The 17936-nt window shown below is 40.1% G+C and overlaps 2 protein-coding genes across 12 annotated transcripts in view; one reads left to right on the top strand and one right to left on the bottom strand.

The window, feature by feature from the left end:
- LOC310947220 (beta-galactosidase-1-like protein 2) overlaps positions 1 to 1995 on the top strand; it is a 29803-nt gene extending 27808 nt beyond the window's left edge. For all 9 annotated transcript variants that reach the window (XM_083913964.1, XM_083913969.1, XM_083913968.1 and 6 more), the window contains one exon: positions 999 to 1995. In XM_083913964.1, the coding sequence (XP_083770090.1) occupies positions 999 to 1085 (87 nt within the window). In that variant the 3' untranslated portion in view covers positions 1086 to 1995. The remainder of the gene's footprint in view (positions 1 to 998) is intronic.
- Positions 1996 to 2761: 766 nt separating this feature from the next.
- Positions 2762 to 17936, bottom strand: part of LOC310947264 (galactosylgalactosylxylosylprotein 3-beta-glucuronosyltransferase 1) — a 70701-nt gene continuing 55526 nt past the window's right edge. For 2 of the 3 annotated variants that reach the window (XM_083914039.1, XM_083914040.1), the window contains exons 4-9: positions 16855 to 16997; positions 13546 to 13617; positions 12929 to 13440; positions 8352 to 8648; positions 6490 to 6596; positions 2762 to 6224 (exon numbers count right to left, since the gene is read on the bottom strand). In XM_083914039.1, coding sequence (XP_083770165.1) covers positions 6510 to 6596; positions 8352 to 8648; positions 12929 to 13440; positions 13546 to 13617; positions 16855 to 16966 — 1080 coding nt within the window. In that variant the 5' untranslated portion in view covers positions 16967 to 16997 and the 3' untranslated portion in view covers positions 2762 to 6224; positions 6490 to 6509. The remainder of the gene's footprint in view (positions 6225 to 6489; positions 6597 to 8351; positions 8649 to 12928; positions 13441 to 13545; positions 13618 to 16854; positions 16998 to 17936) is intronic. The other variant, XM_083914041.1, reaches the window with a different exon arrangement.

Here is a 17936-nt window from a genome sequence, read left to right as displayed (position 1 = left end):
TTTACTCATTACGCTGTCATTTACTGTCGCGTTTCTCTCCTCACACACTGACTGTCTCACAGTGGTGCAGAGACAAAGGTGTACTGACGGCTTAGAAGTCAAACAAGTTCCTTTTGCTACCAATATTAGCTGACTGCTGGGTTTTTGGGCTATTTTTAATGAAGATTAACAGTGGATGGCTGTGTATAATGCCACTGCTCTCTAGTGGCACAGGCTGGAGTCCCTCCCTAACTCATGAGGACCGTACCGTCAGCATGGTACAGTCAAATCATACTGCAGGGCCGGTTCATAATGGTGTACTTCCTATACAATTTATACTGACCACCCCTAGCTTCCATATGGTCACATTTAACACACTCTTAGGATTTCACAACCAACTCTTTGACTGAAAGTTGTAGCAAGTTTGGCCAAAGTTGGTACATAACATGTTAGGATCACCATGCAAAACTGTTGCCAAATTTTTCTTCTGTTTTATTCCATGATGAATCAGTTGTGTTGTTTACATGTCAGAAAATAAGAACAACTGCCCATCACTATCTGGCCAACCAATCCAGACCACTCGAAAAAATTCAGTTTACAATGACCCAGTAAAGCATCATATCCTAGTTTTGGCATTTCTGTTTGATAACTGACTCGAATGATGAAGCAGTTAAAAGTTTCCGATGATCAACCAATCAATTAAAAACTAATTGCAGTTCAACATGTACTTGTTTTATCAATTCACAGGTTTTAGTTTTTTTCAAGAAAATCCACATGAATGTGTACCACTATGTGACCGCACGTGGAAATTGTTCCTTCAGTCACATGCTCCTCACCTCCACTAACACGCCGAACACAGGGCAACAATTACAATATACAGCTGTTGATATTAATGTTTCTCCTTCTTGCTTTTCCAAACAACTTTTCTGTGCATATATTGACATTGGTGCTCAGCCACCCACTCATACTGCCCTTTCATGACCTTGGCTAAGCTGATTTTTTTTTTTGCTTTATTACAGGTCATAGTGTTTGAAGAGCAGGAAACAGATGGTAAGATTCAGTTCACCAGCAGCCCAGACTTTGGCATGACTGTTGATGTCCAGTGAGGACGGGAGGTGAGAGGGGCGGTTGGATGAGGAGAGTATACTAGGAGGACACGACTGAGGCAACTGCCGCAAGCTTTGCCTACTCAGGCAATGACGCCGTCCTGCGACCAGCTGCACTCCAAAGTGACACACATCGGTGAACATGACATTTTGTGTCTTATGAAAAGACACCAACACAGCAGTGATCCACACTAGTTTTGGGGCCGCTGACTGTATTTATGGCATTTTGTTCAATAACAACGGGCCTCATTCAATAATATCTTTCTTTTTTTATCCTTGTTTTTTCTTAAATTTGTTCTGAAGAAAAGTTTCTCGGATTCATGAAGTAATCTTAAACAGCAGAATTGTTTGTACTTCTGTTCTTATATTACATTCCTTATTAAAAAGATACTTTGCGATAAGTGAACGCCAAAAGAGCTGTCGCGTTCAGTAATGACAGTAGTGGATATGAAGGAATATACAAAACCCTCACCTGGAAAAGCATAGACTCCAGGTGTAATCTTACTGCTGCATCAAGGGTTCGAGTGCAGGCCTTTGCTGCTAAAAGCGAAACCAAAAAGCAGACAAATTTGAGTATGTCGATTTAATTTAAAATACCTTATTGCTTTGTAAAATAATGGAAATAAAATTATAAAATTTAAAATAAAATTATGTAGTGTGAAAATATTTTAATATTATACACCTGTATAATTGAGGAAAATGCAGTCACCTTCTGTTTTGCACTAACATGTCAGCACTCAAATGTAAGAGTGCTCTTATGTGTGTTTTACCTAAGAAACAAATGCAAACTGTGCAAGTTTAAGGAGGAATGCCGGGTGTTGTACTAGGCCCAGTATCGTTAAACTTCACTCTTCTCAAATGGAGACCATGGGACTGTGGTTTATTATAATAAAGTGTTGTTAAGTCTTTTCCTCCCACAGACTTAATTGATTGATTTCAGACTTTGTAGCTGTGAATATGGGAGATTTTGACCTCTGTGCATTAGTGCCAAGGAAGCTTGTGAATTGCTTCATTTCAATCCTGCACAACCACAGCCTGTTTTATATAATTGGTTGATTTTCAAATTTACTTTCTCACAATATGCAGCGGGCTCCAGCAGAGAGGTCAAGAACACAAGCTGCGTTTGATGAGCGTTTTTGATAACTCATCTGTTGGGTGTTGCACTAACCGGCCTGGATACCATCTTAATGATTTTCTTTAAAGATTGAAGCCACACTGAAGACAAAGCAATGTATTTTTAACCAGGTAAGCTAAGTATTGATAGGTAGTCAGTTTCCTGTGGTGCTGAAAACCACAACCTGTATTCACCAGCCACAGTGATAAGTATAGCTTAGTAATTAGTTATTACCTTTTATTTGTTTCTGTTGTTTGTTAGCTTGTAACTGTCAGTTGCTGACAGCTACGATGGCAGTGTGTTTTCTGTCACTACAGACTGTCCACTCTGCACTGGAGGTTTCAGGGCTTCTTTGCTGGTGTTGGGTCAAAGTTGATCCCCTGTCGAATAGCGTTTCACATAATCGAGAGCGATTGGTTTATGGATTAGTGATGTATTAACGAGAACTTACCCAGGATACACTTGAATTTCAAATTTCATAGAAGTGCAGACATCTCCTCCTTCAGGAGAGGAATATGAACACTTCTTTACTGCCAAACTTTGCATAGATACAAGTCCGTATAATAGCTATGTGGTAATTGTGCAACTAGTGAGTTCCTACATATGAGGACTTGCCACAAGTTTCATAAAACCACTGGCGAATTCCAGGAAATATCAAATGTGCCGGATCAGCTGTTTGAAATACATACATACATAGCAACACACAGTATAAAGAAGTCCAGTGTACCGACACAATATTACAGCACAGGTCAGGTTCTTCTCAGGTATTTATTTCTCTTGATTCAACTAACACCTTTCTCTGAGACAGAATTGTTGTGGCAAATAAACAACCTTAAGAGTCACATGCATAAAATGTGAATCACATGAGGCTGGGGGGATGACAGTGAAGATGAGGAAAAGAGAGGACTTGTGTATAAAGTGTATTGTGCCTTAGAGAAGCCCCTCTGAGCCTAATGCTCATTAACTGACATTAAATGCTAAATAACCTGCTCTGCTAAAATTGATGTATAGGTGGGTTGGTTCTAGTGGACTAATTTAATAGCATTTGATATTGCTTGATACGCCATCTGTTGAAGTTGGAAAAAGTCGGATCAGATGTCATACAAAGATGTAACAATACTTTTGAAAACCTTTACATTGTTCTGCTGCTTTAGGACCCCAGAGAGAATACAGAATCTTACTCAACCAATCCAGCCACATGCAGACCTTGACACCACATGACATTTGCTTGCCTGTTTTTTTGGCAAGAGCAGTGGGAATTTAGTTTAATTTGAAAAGTAAACAATAAACAGCATGCTGAATTTCAAGAAAAACCTAGAACTTGAATTAAGTCTTCTTGTCTTTTTTTTATATTTTGGACTCAATTTGTTCAATCTTAAAAAGCATTTCAGGTGGATCCATTCATTTAGATTAAAAGCTGATAACCACTCAGTAGAACTCAGCTCAACAGAAATAATATAATACGGTGAGGCGTGTGCGTGCGTGTGTGTGTGTGTGTGTTTGTAGCACTAACCGATTATTGACGTGTATGATAATCCATGTGTACACTATTACTGTTTATGCGCATGCTTTTTTTTAGAGAGCAGTTGGAAAATACAGATTTCAGGGCAAACACTTTTATGATTCAATTGCACATCCACACTTGAAATAAATACATAAATAAATATATTAAATTAGATTTTTAATAAATAATGGGAGGCAAGTTGAAGAGTAGAACAAATCCAAAGATAGTCTGTGATCTCCATGGCCGATCCCTGTGCAGTGTAATATCATGCAGTCAATGAAAACAGCCAGTCTGATGAGAGATACAATACAGCTATTGTCTGAACGTGTATCTTATCATATTCCAAGTGAAATATGTAATAACACGGTTTCCCCGGCTGATGAGCCCGAGAGGCTGTAATGTCTTTGTAAGTTTCCACGCTGCAGCAGTGTATTTTGTGTTGTATGTGTGTTGAAGAGGGGTGGGTGTACAGAGATAATCTGGCATCAGTACAGAGGCTCAATGTTTGAATTATCTCCAGCTACTTCTGCCGGGCAATGTTAGATAAGAACCAGTACTGTGTCTATTGCACTAGACGGATGATTTATCAAGTAGAGGAAAGATTCTATTATACGAGGTGTAGAATAACTTTGTTACTGTGTTCATAGCTGCTGATGTCTATCTTTGGAGGTGCGAAGACTCCCTCCTTTTATCCAGTTATTGTACAACCGATGGATACTAAATACTAAAAATAAACCAGGAAACATAAATCCACAATACTGAAGATGGCGTGTCAATGTTTCAACCAAATCAGCAGCAAAAATCAGATTAACTAAGTTGTTGTGCTTTTCTTTAGCCTGTTGTCAATTGAGACTAGCATGTATTTTCTCATTTGATACGCAGAAGCCAAAGTTTTAATTAAAACACATAACAAAACTAAATTTTCGGGGCCATGCATACATTTTTTTTATCTACCCTTCATAACTTACACCAGCTGGTCGAAGGTGAGTTGCATTAAAAGTCAGCAGATGGAGCCTGAGTATCTAGATTTACATTTTGTGGAATTCTGTCTCCTCCACATCACAGAAAAGTATATATTTTTAGAGAGAATAAGGACTGACAAGCCTAGTGAAAACCAAATCGTCAGGCTTTGATACGCTGTCACCCTGCTCTATTTTTTTTGTACTCGCACACAGTGGACTCTTGTTAACTGGTGGCTCGTGGACGTATGAGCGTGCATAGACAATATTAGCTCTCTAAAATTACACACCATTTCCCCGTCAATGTCAAAAATGACACTTTATATGAACACATACATGGCAATTAGGTTAGCGTTTGTGACTCCACAGTGTAGCTGATTTATAGTTTTGTCTAAGCGTTATGAATGTGTCACCAACTGGAGTGTCTATTACCAAATGGAATTGGTGATGTGCTATTACTCTTTCCATGTGTTGAACCTATAGAGTGAACCTGTGCCTTGTGTGTCTTTGTGAGGAATTCAACAGGGGGAAAAAAGAAGTGACTTTGTTTTTGATTTTTACATATAAATACAGTAATTACAATGCTTTTGTCAAGATTTCTCATCAGTCATCTGATTGTTCTCGTGTTGAATTACTATTTACACATGTTGCCACAAAGGAACATCGTTTGTGTATTTTCTTTAAGTGCTAAGAAGTGTTTCGAGTTTGACGTTTACGTTTACGTTTCGGCTCCAAAGCACAACAAGGGGTACATTTCAAACAGCAGTCTCTCTTCAAGTGTATGGGGGGGTGGCTTAAGTGCATGACTTATAATGACATCATAAAATGAACAATGATAACCCAAGAGTAAATGCAGGTAAGAGTCAGTAGTATTGAACTAGCAAGTCAAGTGCTTGTGAAACACCTGAACCAATTAAGTTAAAGCAAACATTTCATAGTTATCAAAAGAACATTACTTGCTGAGTTTGTGTTTACTCAAAAGAAAATCCACAAGACACTTTTTTCCTTGGAGTCGTGTTTGTACCCAGGCTGATGATGTAGGCCATGTCCTTAAAATCCAAGAGGAATTTCTCTCTGAAACCATGTGCAGATCCAGACAATGGGAGTTTTAGTTCCTTTAGTTTTTTTCTTTTTTTCCCCCCCTTCTGTAAAGGTAAAGGATATTCTTTAACCTGCCTGTTTGGTTGACTCCGCTGGCTGTATGCTTGTAATATTGTGCTGTCTTTTTTGTTCAGTTATCATCAGCAGGTCGTTGTACCGTGAAGGTGCAGGTCACGTCCATCCAAGCCGACCCCTGTTAGGCGTCCCTTATGTCATCTTCTCTGCACTTCAGTTGTAGACCTGACAAATAACTGCAGCCTCTTACTAATCTGTGCTTTAATATGGTACATTTGTACTGTTTTACTCCATATTTTAAAATGTCAGATTCAGTCAAGAGGAGGATTAAATCCCCCTTCAAAGGCCCCATTTCCTTTTTTTTCTTCTGATGATTAAGACATGAGCGCTGGTTGCACTTATCAAGAGACAGCCGTTTTCATCCTCCAAGGTCCAAGGCCAAACAACTGCAATAGAAAGGATTAAGATACGCTCAGAAAGAACGCTAAACCTTGATTCAGTTAATTTAACCTGTTTACTGCATAGGTGGTATTAAATAATGAACAGCTGCTTTAATTGTGCCCTAATGGAAAGCATATTAAAAAAAATGAATGTTCACATTAAATAGGAAATATTAAAAACACCTTTTCTAACTGCGTAGGTTAAACATTTCAGAAATGTTCAGGTCTGTAAAATAAGGTATTTCAAAATGTATAACACTTTATTATGTACCTTGGTCTGAAGGAGAGCGGTCAAATCTCCACATTGGGGTCTGTGAATCCTTTTTTCCCCTCATTTACAAGGACCGGTTTCTCCGTTCTTGTGTGCCAAACGAGTATCTGGTGAGAAAACACAAACAATAGGAACATTAGTAACAGGCTGTTCCCTTAATGCACTCATTCAGTCGGCTCTCCCTTTCAGCTCCTACTCTGCCTCATGTTCTTCAATACAGTCAGTTCCAGTTCTAGCTCTGACAGTACATACACCACCAAAGGGCCTGTCTGTGTGTAAAGAGCTACTTGAGCGTGAACCCTGCATTTGAAGGGAGTGAAGAGGGACCGAATATGCACCCCTCTCAGGTTGGCCTGTGTAATGTCTTCTCCTGCCCATTGCATTATGGCCATCTTCAAATGAGAATGTTTCCACGCAGCATGTATGAGCTTATGCCTTTGCAGTAGGACTACAGTTCTTTGCACAGTTATTCTGTGTATGCTATTCTAACATCAAGCCTTCAGACTATGTTCATTTGGTCCCAGAGACAGGACAAACATCCAGGACAAGGGTTGCAAGGGGAATAGGGGAGGGCGAAAAAAAAGGTGTCAAGCTCATTTTCCCCACTCTACTCTGTGCTGAAACCCTCCTTGCTTTCATCTTGCCATGGCAGTGGACATGAATTATTCATAGGGCGGGTTTGAGATGTGCCAGGAGCCCACTCCCACTTTGCTCAGGTTTAGGAGGAGGTTAATAGTCATGCCTGCATCTGAAGTGGTATATCATAAGGAAGAGAAATGCCCATGCACGACTTTCTATTTCTTTCTTCCTCTTTCCCTCCTGCCCTTCTGTCCATCACTACGCTCATCTGTAATCAGTATGACGTCCCTCCCTCCCTGTTCCTCCCAACTTCAATTCCGCTCTCTCAGCCGTTCCCTGAATCCCCTCTTTTCATTTACCCCTCTGAATGGCTGGGGGAGAGCAGGAGAAAAAGCTGGCTGAAAGTCTCTCTCTCTCTCTCTCTCTCTCTCTCTCTCTCTCTCTCTCTCTCTCTCTCTCTCTCTCTCTCTCTCTCTCTCTCTCTCTCTCTCTCTCTCTCTCTCTCTCTCTCTCTCTCTCTCTCTCTCTCTCTCTCTCTCGATTCTGGCTAGCTAAAGCCCTCTGGCTTACTCGTCTGTGGCCAGAGAGGCTTAGTTATGTGACCCAGACCAAGGGCCATGAGCAGAAATGGTGAAGTGGGCATGGAGGAAAAATGTTGCTGCTACCCTCAAGCCAGTTACTGAAATGTGTGTGTGTGCGTGCACAAGAGTTATTGTGGGCAGTGTGAGAAATCGAGTCAATGATATTCAACTTTTTCAGCAACAACTCTACATTAATTTACTCTCTGACCAGTTTTCGTGGACCTTTTTTATCAAGACCTACATGGATGTCTTGCCTTGTATATGTTGAAAAAAGAACACTGGAGAGGTTTTGCAAAACAATAGCCTCATAGACAGGTTTGTGTTTTTTCAGCTCTGGGAGATTAAAGGAGCTGTACTCAACATTCAGAACATTAATATAACAAATAAATATTTGCATTATAAAGATAAAGTGGAGTAATTGTGTCCTAGGCAGATAATGAAGTCACTCTCCCTCCGTGTGTTGTTGTTTTGAGTACAGTACCTTTTAATCAAGTAAATTTGAGGCATCACTTATGATGCCCTGTATTCCTTCGTTATCAATGAAAATAAGCGAATTAGTTTTAAAACAACAATTATGTATCGTTGCATGTGTCCCCTTCTTATAAGGAAAGTGAGGTTGTTCAATGTCATTTGATGGTATTTTAAAGATATATCTTGATGTTTTGGGAAATGTTCTTATTTGCTGTCTTGCAAAAAAATTACCTTAGTGCAATTGGCCGCTTTAGGCTCCAGGTCGTTGAGTGTGACAAGTTCGCGGAGCAAACTACTCTCCTGGTAGCCTCCCTTAACGCCGCGAAGCTTAAAGTACGCCTGCGGCTTGAAGAGAATGAGCCTCAGGTTGATGGCAAAGCCAGCCATGTCGATGGCAAAGGGCCGATGGGGGTCGAACACCGTCTTCCAACCATAGACCTTTCCAGCTGCATTGACTTTGGGGGACTCATACCGCAGGCCGCCCACAAAGGCCACAGGCCACACTGAAACTTTTCGAGTGGATCTCATCTAGTAAGAGGAGAGTCAAGAATAGAAATGGAGGAAGGAAGAAAAGCAAATTTAGTCATCTGAAAAAGTGTACATGACAGTGAGACACAATATCTGAGCATAAGCTGCCAGCGTTACAGCAGAGTGTGGACAGAGGGTTTTTAGCTGCTGCTATCATTCAATCTGAAAGACAGTGAAGATTGACCAAGCCATTGCGCCATGTGCAGCTGAAACAATGTTAGATAAAGGCCGATCACACATGTTGTTCAACAGCTGCTCTATAATGAGATAATTAGACACAACCATCTTTAAGGGGAGTACAGTGCCAAGAGGTTTTGAAGGGGCCAAGCAATTAAAGCAAGTGGCTCTAGTTGCTGGTTGGCTGAGGAGATTCTTTAAGGTAGAGGACTGCCATCTTTAATCTTCCAGCATCAAAAGATCCTCCCGTCCTTTTCTTTGTCTGCCCTTCAGTTGGTCTTTGCCATTCTAAGCAAGAACTGCTGCAGTCATAAAAGGTACGTTTTTACCATGAGGTAAGAGGAAACAGCAGAGTCTTAATAAAATTTAATGCAGCAAAAATAACGATGCTGGATCATCTCTGGAGGAAGGTCCATTCAATCTAACCCATTTAAAATCAAAAGTGTTAGTGCATGTACAGTCTCAATATGTTATAGATAATACATTACAGTGCTTGCATGCATATAAGAGCATATATAAAATGTCTACAGTATATCTATATGCATGCTTGTTTGCACATGCGCATTTGTCAAAGCACATGCAATCAACCTTTTGCATATGAGCATATGAGTTAGATTGGTGTGTTATCCGATGGTCTGCTGCTGCGTGGTCAGTTTAGGGGATCAGAGAGCGGCAGAGTGTGAACAGCATGAAGTGGGCTGGACGCCTATGGGAATCTGTGGATTTGAGCTTTAGGGAAACAAAAAATTGTGCCAGGCACCCAGATAAGATTTGCAAATACGCTCAGGCTTAATGAGCCCTTGGTGTCAATGATGGAAGAGAGATCAAGTTTGTATATACAGCATATGTCCATGTGATTGTGCCGCTGAGGACCTCCTACCTTCCTCAAGGTTGTCAGTTTCTTCTAGCCAGGCCATAACTGAATCAAGCCACCAATCAATTTTGACCAAACATACAAGAACAGTACAAATAACTTCAGTCTAGAGGAAGTATAGATCAAGCTCTCTGCAGAATGAGTCTCGTAGCTTTCCTATCTATGTTGAAAATGTGAGAACGAGTGTTCTGACTGACTCCTGGTGGGAATATCAACCAGAGTACAACAGCACAATTCCATCTTCTGCTGCCACCCAATCAAATGAAAATGCAACAAAGTTCCTCTTGCCTTGTTCTGGTAGATATGATGTGTTGGTACAGAGTTGCTGTTCATTGTTGCTACAGTTTGTATTTAAATGCACTTGTGTTCTTTTAAGCTATTTCTTGGTCCACTTTTAGAGAGAGGCCTTCAGAGACAAAGTGGACACTTTTAGAGAAGCAATACAAATAAAAGAAATCCCAAATTCTCACAGAGAGAGAAAGCAGGCATCCAGGTACATTAATCAGTCCTTAAGGGGGCAGAGAGGATGAAACAAAACAGAATTGGCAGCCATTGCTGCCACTGGAGGAGTCTTTGGGTTTAAGTCTTTGTCCAAACAATAGGAAAGTTATGTACCAATTTGGGTTTTAGGATTCTGATGGAATTTCCATTTAGTCATTTAAATTGTCTGTATTAGAACATTTTACAGCTCATAATATGCATAACTCTAGTCATCTATAATAAATTCCAAATAATTTTGAACATATAAAGTAGAGCAGGGTGTTTATATAACGTTTTAATTTATATTGATAACATAGCTTGATTCATGCTGAAATTATATTTCCCTTACTAATGATGGTTCATCAAAGATTGATTGTATGTCAATGCAGTATATAATAAAAGCACTAATGAAAATATTATCATGATGTTGGTGCTGACATGTTTTGACATTTGATTTTGTCATTATCATGCAGCACTGCTGCAGACATTCTGCTTATGTGGTTGCTCCCTTCTCTTGGATTGAAGTTGTTGATATTTATTCTTTAAGTATGGACTGGAGAGAAGAGAACATCATTTAAAAATAGCATATGCTAAACAGTTAAAAGGAAGGAAAAATAAACATTTCTTATGAATAATACAATTATCAATAATTCATGTAGTTCTTTGCAGGGCGGTGTACTTTAACTGCAAGAAATGAATTTTTCATGACTTTTTTAAAGTATATTTTTATTACGGCATGACCTAAACAGTATTCATGTGGCAAAAGACTATTTGTGCCAGAGCCACTGATAGTAACTGCTGGAATCAAAGACTGATATTCATATTATGGGTCTGAATAGGTAGGCACCAAAATCTCTGGTATGATATGATTTAAATTCAGTTCCAATTCCAGACAGGGTTTTTTGCAGCTGCAGACCATTGTGTGCAGTGATCTGAATCGTACTGAGGCGAATTCCTGCGGCTCCGTACATCACTGCTGCTGAAGAGCTGTAGACAAGTGTGGTTAGCAAGTCCTTTTAATGATTTAAAATTTTTAAATAGCGTGTCAGCAGCAAAAAAGGAATGCCTGGATATTACAGGTGTCATTTATTTGACTTCAACAGAACTTTTTTTTTGCTACACCAAATTGGTGCAGCTTCCACTTCCTGTTGAACTGCCCAAGATTTTACAGTGAACATAAGCCTTTTGTTACTAAAGTGATGTATACTCTGAGCACAATTGCTTTTGCACTACCTCTCCATTACTGTCAACCCATATACAGTATCACATGCTGTATCACCGACTTTTATTCTTTACTTTAAGATGAATTTATTTAGTGCAATTTGAAAATGTTTAAATCGCTCCTATGTCCAGATGTTTTGGTTATTAATGTTTACTTGACTATTTTTCTTTTTTTGATGCCAACAATCGTCACTATGTAAGTAGCTATACCTTTTTTGTAGTTTGACTTACAATTAGTAGAAAATGTAATGTTATTGCTCGAAATCAATTAGGATGGATCAGCCAGGAGAAAGGCATGAGTCTATTTGTAGCACATGGAGCAGCGCATACCAATTTTTCAACCTTGTCTCCATGCTGGAGACTTTAAACGCCTATCTGTTTTCAAACTGCTGACAGACTGAACATTTGCTTAGGTGTCAGAAAACTACTGAATTTTTACAATGGTGTCAGCAAACTATTCTGCCGTGCAGTCAACTCTCCGCTTTCTGTCTGTCTGGCTGTCACCTTCTCTTTTTCCAGCATTCTTTTTCTGTCCCTCTCCACCTCGCTTTTGCTTTCCCCTCAGGGTCGTTACTCTGGCCCATAAATAGGCCTGTTGGAGGTGATGGAGGGCCTCTGAGGGAGACGGAGCACTTCGGCTGATTCCCAGAGAAAGGTAATGACAGGACCCGTCAATACCGGGCGCTCCATTTACTACAGACCCCGTCTGCACTACTAACAAGACTTGAGGCTAATACTCAGAGGACCTAGACCGTGTCCGTTCAAGTAATTCAACTGATGTCGAGATGGATGGCCTGAGATGTACCGATTACTGGGCCAAACTTCTCTCCACCAGCTCCAGATCCTTGACTATGCTTGTTAAGAGCTAAAAAAAAAAAGATTCACGTTACGAGTTTATAGTTCAAACACCCCTTACAACATGCCACAGATGCCTACAGTATACTGCCAGGAAGTGTCACATTTTGTATGTTACACTTACTACATATTTTATATTAAACTAAAGTTATAGGGATGGAAGAAGGCATGTACTTTAAAAGGAAACATTGTGTTTTTGCTGGGAATGGTTTAATCTCCCAGACCCCTGAACTACCCATCTGCACATGAGTTGTTGCTTTTGAACTTCAAGTGGAAATCTGCATTTGAAATGTGGCTGGAGCTTGATATATTTGTATTGTGGTCAGTACCAAAGAGGAAATGGTTATGCTTTAGAATTAAAAGTTTGGATGATTAGGTCGACACTCAAATCATTTAGAACTTAGGTTACAGTTCGAGGTGGTTATGATAATGACTTCCATCTGTTATGGTAGTTGGGATCTATAAGAACACAGCTATGATTAAGTCAATTCAGCTATGTGTATCACCTTTTTTTGCTGTTGATGTACCAGGAAACATTCACTTATCACAGCTCTGCATTCAGAAACCTTAAAAATCCAACAATACTACAGTGCCCTATCTTGCTGGCCTTTTTCTAGCCAACTCATGGAAGATTAAGAGCATGAAATTAACATAAGTGTATAGCAGCTCTGACCTCCTCAAACAGCTCCAGGCTGTATGTGTTGTCGTCATCTGCAAAGTAGACGATTCCGGTTTGGCTGCTGTTGGCGTTGAAGGTCTCCCTCAGCCATCGCAGGGCCAGATTCCTCTGCATGGTACCCCTGGGGATTCTGGGGTCCCGGGTGTCACCCCGCAGCTTATAGTTCCTAGGCGTCTCTACATTTAGGTGGGTGTAGTTAAGCCCTGTTTCTCGGAGGAGCCGTGTGACAAGAGGTGTTCTCCTTTGAGAGTCCTCCACCAGGATCCAGTGCAGATTGGGGACATGAAGGAAGGTGTTTGCAAGCCGTGTCAGCTCCGCCTTCTGCACCGGTCGGCTATATGTGGGGGTGATGATATGGATGGTAGGCAGCACATCGGACCAGGGTGGAGGCCGCGTATACACATACTCTGTCCTCACCACCTCCACAATGTCCTTATCTGAGGCACAGTATTCCTTGGAGTCCTGAGCCTGGCCACCAGCCTCCCTCTTACCCTCAACACCATCATCTGCAGATTTGGGGATAAGAAGACATGTAAGGCATTAGTGCAACCTTGGGCTGCCCTTTGTATATTTGCCTCAGGTGACTTAAACCCAATAGGGGTAAAGTGTACCTGAGAGCCGATGGTGGCGGACTGCAAGCCTCTCTGGAATGATAAAGATCTCTTTTACTAGGTGGTGACAGGCTGCAAAAAGTGAAAGCAGGCACCGTGAGAGGATAATACAGCTGATGGACAGAGAGACAGCGTAGTGAAAAGGAGGAGAGAGATGTGCCTCACAATTGCGCCTTTGGGCTTCTCTTTCGACAGAAATAAAAAATGTGGGTATGTGAATCCAGAAGACATGCTCCACCACAGGCTCCATCATCCTCCACCTGCCCTTTCCTAATACTGTACTGCTACTTTCCAGCAATTAACATGGACTTATTTAGGTAAAATAAGTGCAAGTGTTCACATTTAAATGTATTATGAATGTATTTTGCCCCAGAGCATAGACTCAACCCAAACAAAAACACATTAAAACTCCACTAACAGGATTATTTTGGCTCGTAATGACTTTAATGACCATATAAAGAGATGAAATTTCATGTGATTATGTTAGTAGTCTACTCAAATATACATGTTCACATTGTTGGCTTTCACACTGTTTTGTGCTGGAGTCTGATAATCCAAGTGACAATCATTTAAAAACCGCAAATGTTTCAGTATTTCAGCTGCGATTACTGATTGGTGAACTGCCTTTGTGGTCATGTTGGGCATTTCCATCACTACGCAAAATTAATAATCAAGGCAGCTGCAGCACTACAGTCATGAACATTGTGCTACTCACACACTGCTTTCTTCTGTCTTGTTTATTTCTTCTAAGGTTAATATAATTTGAATGTATAAATGAGAAAAACGTGACCACTCAGTCAAAGCTTGCATGTCAATTTTGGTGAAGCAGTCCGCTGAGACAGTTGACTCCACTGGTGAACACCGTAATATTTTCACTCCAATAGTTCGGTTGGATAGGATATGATTATAGAATTATTAAGGTTGTTAATTTCTTTTCATTGTGCCCCAGCTAATGGCAGTCTTTTTCACTGTTCTGTCCAAGCTCCAGTCGTACCTCCAACATGAGGATTTTTCTGCAGCGTATAGATTAACACAATCTGCTGATGGCCAGATGTTCAACAAATGCTGCCAGCAAGTGCGCTGCCAAAACAACTCTGGCTTCTCTTTTAAGAGCACACAAAAGGAATCCTGTGGGGAGAGCTGGGTCAGATAGCACCAGCAAAGAATCGAAAAACATATTTTGGCATGCTTTTCTGTGATTGTCAACTAATCGGAAACTATTTTAACTGTGTAGATAAACTGCAGAAATATTATGTAGTATAGTTTGTAGCTTCTGCTGACTTCAGACTGCCTTGGGGCATTTTTGTAAACGTGTTTGTATGTGCATTCATGACATTATAAGAATAGGGCAAGGAGCTCTATTGATTTGCTGTAGCACTAATTTGGGTTTGTTTCCTCTGCAGCATACTTGACATTTTACACTGTTGGTTTGCGGTCTCTGGGGGATGATTGGGCGACTCATGAGGGTGTGTTGTAATGACTCACACTGGTGTGCAAACATATTACACGTGGATGCATAGTGTCCCGTGAAGCTAATTGAGCAGACATTATTTGTGGCTGATTATACAAACTCTGAAATACATTTCCACTGAGTGAAAAATGAAAAGACAAACAACAAAACAAAAGGGCATGTTGCTATATATTTAGGGGTGGAACGGTTCTCAAAATCCCCCTGTTCGGTTCATATCATGCTTTTGGGGGTCACGGTTTTCGGTTCGGTTGGTTTTTCTATTTCTTTTAGATTCTAAAAATACCATGTATCAGATTTTTAGCCTAATAATTAAAAAAATGTAACCAGATATTCTTAAGGACATGTCATGCAATCATGCAAAAACTGAAATAATGAGGCAGCTTGTTTAGGGATTACTGTAACAATCTTAAATGAAAGTCTAGTGAGGTTTTGAAACAGTAGAAAAAGGGAGAGAAATTGCTGCATTTACACGTTTATATATCTATTTGGCAAAAAGGGAAACAATTGTTTGCCTTCTAGGTAAGAATATAAACACTTATACATTATCAAATCTTAGAGAAAATGAAAAAAAACAGGTTTTCTTTCACTAAAATACGCACAATCAGCAATCACTGAACTGACTGAAATAGGCTTAATCAGGGTTGTTCAATTCATTTAGAATTGAGGCCGGTTGACGAAAATGATCCAAAATGAGGGTCTGTAAAAATATGAGCATCACATTAATGGATATTGTAAAACAATGCAGCAACATAGGAGTACATACAGTATATTGTCTTTATTTTATCAATGTAAAAATTAGTCATAGGACTCAAAGTGCAACAAGCTTGTCAAAAACAATCCTTGTTAAATGAACAAACCTGTGAACCAGAGGTTTTCACTCAATTATTGGACTAAAGTACAAGTTTGAGGCTCTTTTACTTTTACTTGAGTATTTTATTGACATGCTACTTTATACTTCTACTCCACTATAAATCAGTGGAAATATTCTACTGGACTACATGTATCTGATTACTTTAGTTACTAGTTACTTTACCAGGCTGACAAGTAAATATGAAACATTAGTTTATTCATCAAAAGCTAGATTTACAAAAATGAACATAACATAAATGCAGAGTAGCAGGAATTGTATCAACTTCAATTAACGATTGAGAACAACAACAGAGCAGGGCTTAGCGAGCTGTTGTCAAGAGGATTCAGAAACCCACGAAGAAGAGCGTAGCAGGAGCGTAGCAGGAGCGTAGCAGGAGCGTGCATAGCATTGTAGTCGCGCGCCTAAATGGAGCGCATGGAGCAAGTCTCCCAGCGCGCCGAGACTTGACGCGCTGAGACGGATACCATAGAGGACAGCGGTCATGAAGATTTACGCTAAGTTACACCTCATAAACCGAATGGTAAACACCCGTACCAAACCGTGACAAGTGTACCGAACTGGACAGATTTTTTTCATAAACCGTGCCACCCCTATATATAATGCATGCTGTGTAAAAACAGTGAATAATGAGCCAGTGTGACTGGGTAGGGTACGAATATTGTGAAAGGATACTTAACAGTATAGGGACATTATTTTGAACAAGAAAAATGATATCAGTTCTATTCAACTGACGTATGAGAGCATATAAATGATTGTAACTTCTCAGCCTTCATCATGTACTGAACAATCCACACCAATGAGGTTTACAATGACTGGACAAGTGTAATTGAACTCTGATGAAGCTGTTGGTCATGGTTAGTGAGTGCCTCTAAATGAAAGGCCTGTTGTATAAACCTCAAGTGCAGTGTTAGGTTTGAGGACCCACTAATAGCATGATATCGCCAGTGGAGTGTAGTGTACTGCGTACCCTTGCGAATGGCGAGGAGTGGAGCTATAGCGCTTTGGTGCCAAACTGTGATCAGCAGAGTCCAGGGTAACACGATCAACACGATGGCAAGAATATCTCTTCTCTTCGGCATCTCCAGGATTGGTTATTTGGCTCGGCATTACCTGGACAAAAAAAAAGATGGGGGTATAATCATTCTGCATTTTATAACACAGAGTTTCAGGTCAAGTCACTTTGGCAACCTTGAAATAAATCCTGTCTTTGTTTGTATTCATATTTTCAAATACATTGCTGAATCACAATCACTTGGGGATGGGGGGTCACTGGAGTACAATGCAGGGACCAAAAGTGTCATCGGCAGAAATTGTTACGAACCGCAACAGCGACGCTGGTATTTTTTTGTTTAACCTTATGTGTCTGTGTGTGTATCATCATGGTAACCTGCTGGTGGAGACACCTACTATAGTGGGAAATACCACATGGGCAGTTTCAGGTCTTTTTCTACTTGTATGTCTGTCTGTCCCCGGTATAGATGCAGTCACAAAACATTACAGTAGTGCAGTTAAGACCAAAATGAAGTAACTATAAGTGTTTATGCCAACCAAAGTAGGGTTAAAGCCACGGGAGAAAGCCATGGAGTAGGAGCTTGTGCCCTCTGCCAACTCACTGAGCCCATTGATGCCATCACTGAGGCCAGGACAGTGACTTCATGCTCAGTGCTGAAACTGTTCACCACCCAAATGACTGGAAATGATGTCACCAGACCGCCGGTTAACTGTTTGAGAAATGTGCCCTACCCTCTGAGTCCAGATTATTTGGTACAACTTTTTATCCCTTTAAAAAAATCGAATTACAGCATGAAAGACATTCACTGGAGATGAATTGAATTAACACCTACGAACTAATCATTAAATGTATTCTTTTTATGATATGTAACAATTTGATTAAAAAAGACTTTTGCTTTTCTCCAGACTAAGAGATACCATACACAAGCAGGTCTTTCAATACATGGACTAACTAAATCTGACTTTCTTCATGTGTTATAATGGTTTTAAAAGTTTATTTCAACTTTAAGTACCGTAAATACAGTTTAAATTGGTAAA

This window comes from Echiichthys vipera, assembly GCF_963691815.1.
Source record: "Echiichthys vipera genome assembly, chromosome: 5".
NCBI classification, from domain to species: domain Eukaryota; kingdom Metazoa; phylum Chordata; class Actinopteri; order Perciformes; family Trachinidae; genus Echiichthys; species Echiichthys vipera.
The sequence above is the reverse complement of the archived record's forward strand: the minus strand, read 5'-3'. Positions and strand labels throughout refer to the sequence as shown.